Source organism: Girardinichthys multiradiatus, chromosome 7 (assembly GCF_021462225.1).
Source record: "Girardinichthys multiradiatus isolate DD_20200921_A chromosome 7, DD_fGirMul_XY1, whole genome shotgun sequence".
NCBI classification, from domain to species: Eukaryota; Metazoa; Chordata; class Actinopteri; order Cyprinodontiformes; family Goodeidae; genus Girardinichthys; species Girardinichthys multiradiatus.
Genome location: NC_061800.1, coordinates 35,136,319 through 35,146,165, shown reverse-complemented (window position 1 = coordinate 35,146,165; position 9,847 = coordinate 35,136,319). Strand labels below are relative to the sequence as shown.

General features: G+C 39.1%; 1 protein-coding gene across 3 annotated transcripts; it reads right to left on the bottom strand.

Moving 5' to 3' along the window:
* Positions 1 to 431: 431 nt before the first annotated feature.
* Positions 432 to 9,406, bottom strand: LOC124871049 (claudin-14-like). 3 transcript variants are annotated; one of them, XM_047369988.1, is made up of 5 exons: positions 8,941 to 9,406; positions 8,118 to 8,145; positions 6,268 to 6,561; positions 5,815 to 6,076; positions 432 to 2,155 (listed from the first exon to the last, which is right to left on the bottom strand). In XM_047369988.1, the coding sequence occupies exons 4-5, from the start codon at positions 6,046 to 6,048 to the stop codon at positions 1,643 to 1,645; spliced, it is 747 nt and encodes a 248-aa protein (XP_047225944.1). In that variant the 5' UTR covers positions 6,049 to 6,076; positions 6,268 to 6,561; positions 8,118 to 8,145; positions 8,941 to 9,406; the 3' UTR covers positions 432 to 1,642. The 3 variants fall into 3 exon arrangements, with proteins under 3 accessions (XP_047225944.1, XP_047225943.1, XP_047225945.1); XM_047369987.1 differs by lacking the exon at positions 8,118 to 8,145; XM_047369989.1 differs by lacking the exon at positions 8,118 to 8,145 and having other exon boundaries at positions 6,268 to 6,512.
* Between the last annotated feature and the right edge of the window lie 441 nt (positions 9,407 to 9,847).

Below are 9,847 nucleotides of genomic sequence, written 5' to 3'. Positions count from 1 at the left end.
TTATGAAAGAAGATAAGTTTTAAGTTTTGCCAAACATCTACTATAGGAAATTTGTTGTCATTTTTAAAGAACCACTCTTTTATTTCCAATTATAGGTCTTTTTTAAAAAGAAAACAAAACCTTTGCAAAATGTAGACATTTGTGGAAAATAAAGGAAAAAGTGCATAATTTCAAACCTAAAAATATATGTATTCATGTATATCATGTTGTATTTTATTGGGACATTTACTGTCATTCTATTGTGTTTCAAAGCAATTATTCCATGAAAAAACGGCATCTATTATTATATCTATATTCAAAAACATTAGTTGGTTCTTTATCATTTTTAGCCAAAGTTATTGAGAGCCATTGTGAAAGCTCCAAAGAGCCACTTGCAGCTCCGGAGCCGCAGGTTGCATAACACTGGTGTAGCGTGGAGAAATAAGGCTAGCTGTGACTTAAGATCTTTATTGCCACCAAGTGGTTTCTGCAAACTTCACATGCATCTTAGAGGATTTCACAAAATACATTGGTAACAGAATTTGAGGAAAAAATGTGCAAGATAACATCCTTATTATAATTTACAGAAATACTTTATTTTTATCTCGTAATGGTAGAAAAAAGCTTTAACAACAATATTCTTAACTGTCTATCAAATTAATTAGCTTCATAACTAGGATTAATTTGGAACAAAACTTGACTTGGAATCTGTCTGTATGATTGGTGTGAATTTCCTTTTTTATAAAGAACCTTGAGAGACATGTGTTGTGAATTGCTGATATATAAATAAACTGAATTCAATTAAATGCTTTAAAAAACTGATTCAAATGTAAGATTTACTGAACTTCAAGCACAAAAGAAAGCCAACATGTTACAAGATGCAATTCGTCATTTTCCCTGATGTCTTTGAATTTTAGCCCCTTAAAGTTTTGGTAAAAATGCAATTTGGTCTTTGTAAAAATTCTTGAAGCAACCATCCCAAAAACAAAAAAGCCAAAATAAAAAGTGTACCAAAACTAAATAAGATGTGCATTGATGTATAATAAAACTAAAGGTTCTACGTTAACAGTTTTAGCAGATGATTTGACATGTGTAAAAAGTTTCATTTCGAACGTATCTGACCGGAACATATGTTTGCTGTCTCCTCTACACGGCCTGGGCAAAACTGAAGTTTTGAAAAAAGTAAAAAAACAAACAAACTGTTTAGTATTTTCCAGCCAAAGAGAACATGTTGAATCTTCAATAACTGGTGTTTATTTTATGTTTAAGGGAATAATAATACGCATTGTTAATAAATAGTCGCTGTTTCTGTAAAAATGTCAATTTTGACTCAAAGGCTGCACAATTGTTATCACGGTAATTCATTCAGGGCTGCAGAAAATAGAAAACGGAATCTAATTTACAGTTTGTGTTATTTTCCCTGACTGTTTTGTGTAACATGCTGCCACCTCCTGGCCAATCAGCTGCATCACAACGGCACCAGGCAGTTGAACTCATGTACTTTCAAACTCAATAGTTCAGGGGTTTGCTTTGCATTCAGTTCAGAAGAAAGTCTTTAACTGAGAAAAACAAGTTATTCTTCCAATGTAGACATGGTATTTTGGTAAAGTATGGTTGTTATATAATTAGTTTTTTTAAGGTATGTGTTTTTATCTCCATGTCTTCAGACATAGTTATTAACCCTATAGCCACTGCTGGAAAGGGAGCAAAGTGAGGCTGCATGATTGTCCTTCATAGCCTCAGGTGGACTGTAGAGTGGAGCAGGGGGGTAAATGTTGTTGAAGGTAATTGGAGATGATGAAGGTTGACTCGTTTGCATATGGAGGGGACCCTGCGACCTTTCTCTGCTACTGATTCTGCTCCAGCACAGCAGCAGCCCGCCGGTCAGACTGAGGAAGGACGATGCGTAGCCGACATACACAGCCAATCCGACCTCATACTTCATCCCCCTGGGAAGGAAGGGATCGTAAAAATCCATGATTACATCGTTGGTGGTCCAGGATACTGTGACCAGGCATAGGAGGCCGGCGCAGAGGAAACCAACACCTCCACCTAGAACCAGGGGTGATTTGACCACTGAATGTTGAGCAAAGTGGGTGCACTTCATCCCCATCGCAGCGACCAGAGATGCCAGGATTGAGGAGACACAGGATAGCACCATGAGAGCCCGAGCAGCCTGCAAGAAAGCAGACACGGCAACATGACCACTAAAAATGTAAAGGTTGAAAGTTAATTTTCTAATAAAGCAGCCACTCACATTTAAAGCTCAAGTATAACATTTTCCTAAATAGGACCACCAAAACATTCAATTCAGCTCAATTCCTTTTATTTGTAATAATGGAAGTTATTTATTTGATACAATGTGAATGTCTAAGTTAAGTGAATTTCTTCAGCTTTTTCGTAGCATTGATATGAAGGAAATGAATCAGTTTACAGAGCAAAGACAAATAGAAAAGCACTCAAGTAGCACAGACCTCCACCAAGGCAATAGGGTCATTAATGCATGTCAGCTTTTTTCCATATTGATGAGCTCCACTCTGGATGACTTTTGGCCACTGCATGTTACCTGGTGACAGGGTGAGGAACTATGTGGGAAATCCAAGTTGTAGCTTCATGGTCTGGCAATAATTAAGAATCCGTCAAAAAAATTTAGGATCCAGATGGTGCTCTGCATCACCACTAAAATCTAATCATCTGTTGATTGTCCTAATACGTACGCAGTTCATCCAAATACGTTCATAACTTTTAGAGATATTTTGCAAATAGGCAGACGGATGGACAAACCAAAGCTGACAAAAACTAACAATGACAAAAACATAACCTCCTTGGTGGAGGTAACAAATCGGTTGCTCATTCAATAGCCTCACCAGCCTCTTTATTAGGTACACCTTGCTAGTACTGGGTTGGCCCCCCTTTTGCCTTCAGAACTGCCTTAGTACTTCGTGGCATAGATTCAACAAGGTACTGGAAACATTTCTGGAGAGTTTGGTCCATATTGACATGATAGCATCACACAGATGCTGCAGATTTGTCGGCTGCACATCCATGATGCGAATCTCGCGTTCCACCACATGCCAAAGGTGTTCTATTGGATTGAGATCTGGTGATTGTGGAGGCCATTTGAGTACAGTGAACTCATTGTCATGTTCAAGAAACCAGTCTGAGATGATTTGTGCTTTATGACATGGCTCGTTATCCTGCTGGAAGTAACCATCAGAAGATGGGTACACTGTGGTCACAAAGAGATGGACATGGTCAGCGACAATACTCAGGTAGGCTGTGGCGTTGACACGATGCTCAATTAGTACTAATGGGCCCAAAGTGTGCCAAGATAATATCCCCCACACCATTACACCACCAAGGCAGGATGGATCCATGCTTTCATGTTGTTGACGCCAAATTCTAACCCTACCATCCGAATGTCGCTGCAGAAATTGAGACTCATCAGACCAGGCAACGTTTTCCCAATCTTCTATTTTCCAGTTTTGGTGAGCCTGTGCGAATTGTAGCCTCAGTTTCCTGTTCTTAGCTGACAGGAGTGGCACCCGGTGTGGTCTTCTGCTGCTGTAGCCCATCTGCCTCGAGGTGTTACGTGTTGTGTGTTCAGAGATGCTCTTCTGCATGCCTTGGTTGTAACGAGTGGTTATTTGAGTTACTGTTGCCTTTCTATCAGCTGGAACCAGTCTGGCCATTCTCCTCTGACCTCTGGCATCAACAAGGCATTTGCGCCCACAGAACTGCCGCTTACTGGATATTTTCTCTTTTTCGGACCATTCTCTGTAAACCCTAGAGATGGTAGTGCATGAAAATCCCAGTAGATCAGCAGTTTCTGAAATACTCAGACCAGCCTGTCTGGCACCAACAACCATGCCACGTTCAAAGTCACTTAAATCACCTTCCTTCTCGGTTTGAACTGCAGCAGATCGTCTGGACCATGTCTACATGCCTAAATGCATTGAGCTGCTGCCATGTGATTGGCTGATTAGAAATTCGTGTTAACGAGCAGTTGTATCTAATAAAGTGGCTGGTGAGTGTATAATGACTGAACAAAGCAGTAACACCTAAAACCAGACGGGTCTTCTGATCTTCAGTCAGCTTAGCTGAAGAAAAGCAAATACAATATTAGTGACTAATTCCTCCAAACAAGAGACACCTAAAAGCTTCATAATGCAAGCTTTTCGTCTTCTTTATTTCATGTATGTTTTCGCTTGAAAGTCTGCAAGTAATCTAGCTACATGTGATACTTGTGAAAAGTGCTGTTTAAATTCTAATGCACAATGTTAAACAAAAGAGATCTGAAATTAAAACTATTATCTTAAACAATATATTTTTCTCTGTGTAAAAACCAACAGTACTAAAAAATCAGAATAAATTAGTGTAAATGAATGTGCAAGAGGTCCTAAAGGACCTGCTCTCTAATTTATTGAAACGCTATCGCTGTGGTCATCGGGTTTTTTTGGTGACGTTTTGTTTTCAAAAACAGAGTACATTTTCAGCATCTTTAAAAATGAATTAATAGATTAGCAGTTTTTGTATCACACAGTATCATACTGATCTGGACCCGTTAAAATTCTTTTAAAATAAATTTAACCCAAGTATTTATTTTATTTCTTTCCGTTGTTTAGAGTGATGCTTAGTAATATTTCACTTCCTGGGGTATAAACACGACATAGAGGCCCATTTCCTTTAGCCATTCTTGATGGGAAAGACAAGAAAACATACCAACCATTTTGGCCCATTTTTCCTAATAACAGTTGAACCTGAGTCAGGTTCCTATGCTGTCTTACTTATTCACACCTTTTCAGCTCTTTTCACAAATCTTCAAGGGACTGAGATCAGAGCTCTGTTGCTGTCTTTAAGCCACTTTGTAACAAATTTGGTAGTATGATTATTGTATACATTATATACATTGCCCAATTTGAAGACCCAGTGTTGAAATGTTGCTCCGATATAAGGTTCTTTCCTCATGATGCGATCTGTTTTGCAAAGAGCACCAGTCCGTCATGCAGCATAATACTCACACAACTTGATGGTGCCACCCCTGTACTTCACAATTTGGATGATGTTCTCCGGCTTGAACGCTTCCCCCTTTTCCATTTAAATGTAACAATGATCATCGTTGCCAAACACGTCAATGTTATAAGCTTCGTCAGACTACGTTACATTTTAAAGAAATTAAGTTCATTTTCTTTGCAAACTATGATCCAGTTTTTTATGTTCCTTGTGGATTAGTGGCTTTTTCTTCTCTAAGTAGTGTTTTAGCCCATGTTGATATAAAGTTTGTCTCGGTGACACAGAACCCTTGTCCTTCCTAATATGATGGCTGGAAATTCCCATGCTGGTAAAACGTCCTTATAATTGTTTAAACAGAAGAACGTGGGACTTTTAGGCATCTAGAAATTGGACACAAGGATGAACCAGATGTGGAGATCAGCAGTTCTCTTTCATTTTTTTTTCTATGATGTCACACAAAGAAGCAGGTGCGGTGTTGCCTTAAAATGCCTCCACTGGCTTAAATTTAACCTAAATGTTGAGAAGTAATCTATCAGAAGCTTGCAGAACTGGGCTTTCCCACATTGTTTAAAGGCAATGTGTTAGTTTGTGTCAGTGTATGTAAAGTTCTGACTACAAAGAAAGTAATAAAGAAATCTATATAAAATTATCTCTCTCATTTTCTTGCCTTTGACGAAGATAAATAATTTCCTAACTCAAAAAAAGGCAAAGCTTGTCCTGATTTAATGTCAGACAGAGGGGAAAATGGTTGTGTCTTTCTTTGTGTAGTGTAGGTTAAAACTTGCTTGTAACCTTCCGGTTATCAGGATAAATCCTCAGTACCTGCAGGTCACGGGGCAGTGCCAGCAGAGACCTGTACAGCTCACACTGGTAAATGCCCGTGCTGTGCCAGACGCACTCCATCCACAGGCCTTTCATGTAGACAGTGGCTGTGATGAGGTTGGAACCCATGTAGGCTGTGCTGCGCCACTGGGGGAGCAGGTTTGCGACCACGGTTCCTGCAAAACCTAACTGTCCTAAAAAGAAGCCGACCAGCTGAACGGCAATGCTGGCCATGATCGGCTCACTTGGATAGATGCTGGAACTGCAACGTACAAAGTTAGACATTGAAATCACTTAGAAGGAGGACATTTATACTATTGCGATTAATGATTATTATCTTCTAGAGTGCCTTTGTCACCTATCATATTTGATTCAATATGAAAAAGACAAAATGCAAAAAACCATGCAAAAATCACCCCACAAAAAGGACACACTCAACACAAGATTACTTACTGTTCCCAAGGCTGAAATATGGTCAGGATCACTCCTCTTATCGTCCTCAGAGCAGCAGCATATTCCTCCGAGCTTACATCCGGTCACGGAGCCTGAGCCATTCCTCAAGTGTCTCTCCTGAGCGTGGGCAGAAATAGTTGTGGAAACTTTCAGCGCTCCGGCGTTGGTCTCTGGTGAGTGGCAGGTGGCTGCATGTGTGACTAATGAGAGCAGTGTTCAGCTTCACCTGGTAAACGCTCTCTCCTCTGGAGGGGCAAAACCACAGCAGCCTATTTGTTAAGCTCTCCGCCACACCTCAGGAAGAAGAGGAGAAAGATGAAATTAAACATTTACAGGAACCACCTGAGCTGAGAGCACAGCTTTAAGTCAGTAAAATAATTTCACAGCTCTGCAGGATGGTTGAACGTGAGGGGCTGAATGATCTGCAGACAGTTTCAACCTGCTGGGTCCAGATGTGTTATAATAAGAGATGACACGATGACTTTAATTTTGGGTGAAGATACATCATTTTTAGAGCCCGTGCTTTCTGACAAACAGAGAAGTAAAAATAATACAACTTGCCTTAAAGCATCAAAACACAAGATAACACAAGACAACATTTAATGTCCAAACAAAAGAAAGCAGAACAAATTCATTCTCCTGACTTCCTCAGAGAACAAAGGCTCTTTATAAAGCCTGGAAATGTTCTTCTGTGTTAGACCTGGCACTGCTTGGATCACATAAAATCTCAGTGATACAAGCTCTATTGTGCTTACTTAATGATCAACTACAATGAAGGCATGAAAGGAAATCATTAAAAACAAAGGCCAAGCTGATTTGAGCATCTTGCCTTACTTTCACACCCCGGGTTCAGCCAAGATAAGCAACATAACAGTGACTTGCAAGAGTATTCATACTAACTCAACTTATCCACATTTTGTTATGTTCCAACCACAAACTTGTGTTTTATTGGGAAAAACCATCACAAAAACACATAAAATCTGAAAGGTCTGGTGTGGGTTGGTATACAGCCCCCTTTTACTCTGATACCCCTAAATAGAACCCAGTGCTGCCACCTGCTGTCAAAAGTCATCAAGTTAATGAATAGAGTCCACCTGTGTGTTTTTTTCTTCCTTAGCGAACCACGGTGAACAAGCAGCAGCATGAAGCTGTGAAGAAGTTTAAGCAACATTTAGGTTAGTTAACAATATCCTAAGCTTTTAAGGGATACAAAGCTTAGGTGAGAGAATATGCTGACAGGACAAATGTTGGTTGTACAGTCCACAAAAAATGTCTTTCATTGAGGAATGACACGAAGAAAAACCTGTGTTGAAATAATAGGGCATGTTGAAGAAAGTGCCATCGTCATGTGAGACTTTAACACAATCTTTTGGCCAACATGCAAAAAACTGCGTGGTAGAAACCTTACACTGCATATCACCCTGAACACACCTTCCTTATGGTGAAACACAGAGGTGGCAGCATCATGCAAGTATAGGGAAGCTGGTCAGAATTGTTGGGAAGATGGAAGGCGCTAAATACAGGCCATTCCTGAAAGAAAAAGTGGTTGGAGATTCACCTTCCAGCAGGAAAGCATCACTAAAGATGGAGCTAGAATAGAATGGTTTAAATCAAAGCATATTCATGCTATGGAAGGGACCAATCAAAGTAAAGGCCTAAATCTGACTGACAATCTGTTGCTATACTGACCAACCAACTTGACTTAGCTTTAGCTATTTTGCAAAGATAAATGGACAAAAAGAATTCGACTTTTAGGTCTGCAGTAATGACTTACTGAGGTGCAATGCAGATGCACACCAAACATTTCAGATTTTTATTTGTAAAAATATTTAAAGATTAGGTGTCATTACCTTAAATTATGTACAACCTTGTGTTGGCCTGTCAAATACAAACCTGATTAAATACATTGGAGTTTGCTGTTATTTGACAAGAGGTGAAAAAGTTCAAGGCATATGAATATTTTTTTCAGGGCACTGTGCACCTGTGCTGTTTTTTTAATAAATGGAAACTTTAATTTCTGTAGTATGAAATGTCTAAACTTCAACTTTGTCTTAATACTTATAGTTAAGAGGACTAAAATCTACAGATGATTAAGCCATCCTAGGATAGAGAAACATAACTGGAGATGTTTTAAATGACAATTATCACTGACGCCACACTGACCAATTACTCATATCTTAGCTTGATGTCTTGGTTGTCAAACAACATCTGTCAGTCTTGCTGGATTGTCAGCAGTGAGACAGGCCAGTTTTAGATGTCATCGGCTTCATCACTGACAGTATTTCCATCAGTGTCAGCTGAATCATGTAAGAGACGGCATGAGAGACCGTCCCAGGCAGATAAACAGGGCCGATGTGAAATGTGGAGCTGGAGGCAGAGAAGTGCTGCTGTGCAGAGCCAGACAGAAGAGATATTGTCCTCCCTTCTTGTTGGATTTTTACCTCAATAACTTAACAGTTTATCCCATCATTAAACTGGAGATTAAATCGACCAACAAAAACGTGATTTAACAACTTGCGTTTAGCTCACAGAAAGTGTTTGTTACAAGGCATTTAAAAAGTACAAACAACACAGTTAGCACAATAGACCAGAGTATGGTGCAGCAATTTTATCTGACTGAATGTACATACGGTAAAGCAAGCCTGATGAGGTAAATCAGCATGGCAGTTTTACCTCATTCCTTTGGGGTTCAACTTCTTTCTGCTGTTCATCCCTCTTTCTTCGTCTGTGTCCAGAGCGCAGACTACTGTGACATCCTGTTGCTGTACAAGAGCATTTTCCCAGGCCTTCCCTTGGGTCCCTCATGGAGCATTAGGCTGTCTGTATAATCCCTGCGGTGGACGGATCATCCTCTCCAAGGTCTGCCTGTGGGAGACACCATTTGAATGTGGAACACTTAATAGTCTTAGTCAAACAGAATAATCTTGTGATTAGTGGCTGAGTGTAGTGGGTTTGCTTCTCACAGCGCTGCAACACTACTGTGATGATGTGGGCAGGACAGGCCATCCATTATTAGGGTTTAAATGACTGCAGTACTCTAAAAGCTGCACTTTATTCAGTGCTAAACACACCTAACCAACAATGAAGACAAACACACGACTCAAGATAAATTATAAAATGCCATAGAGTCCTCAAGACATTCAAGCACATGTATTGGTCATTCTGACATTTCAAAAAGATACCTTAATTTTTAGTCAGTTAAACATTTCTTAAAGGTTGCTGTTCAAAAAGTCTAAATTGTGATTTTTAATAGCACAATTATTACTTCAAAATTCACAACATCATATTGTTATTATTACATAAAACTCAAAATTATGACTTGAAATATCAGACATATTTTGAAAACCCATAGACATAATTTTGATGACTTTCAAGCTCATAATAATGACTTGGAACATCATAAATAGGACTTTGAATGTTATTATTACTTGAAAAGTCGAAATTATGACTGAATATCATAAATATAACTTTTATTTTAATAATTAAAACTTTGAAATTATGAAACAACATGTTTCTTTTATACATTCAAATAGCAGAAGTAGCTTTTCATATTGATGTGCATCTATACTCAAACCTTTAG

Coding starts and splice junctions, on each gene's coding strand:
- LOC124871049 (XM_047369988.1), bottom strand. CDS start 6,048: ATGGCCAGCATTGCCGTTCAGCTGGTCGGCTTCTTTTTAGGACAGTTA. Junction 2,156..5,814: donor CACTGCCCCGTGACCTGCAG/GTACTGAGGATT, acceptor GCTTTCTTGCAG/GCTGCTCGGGCTCTCATGGT.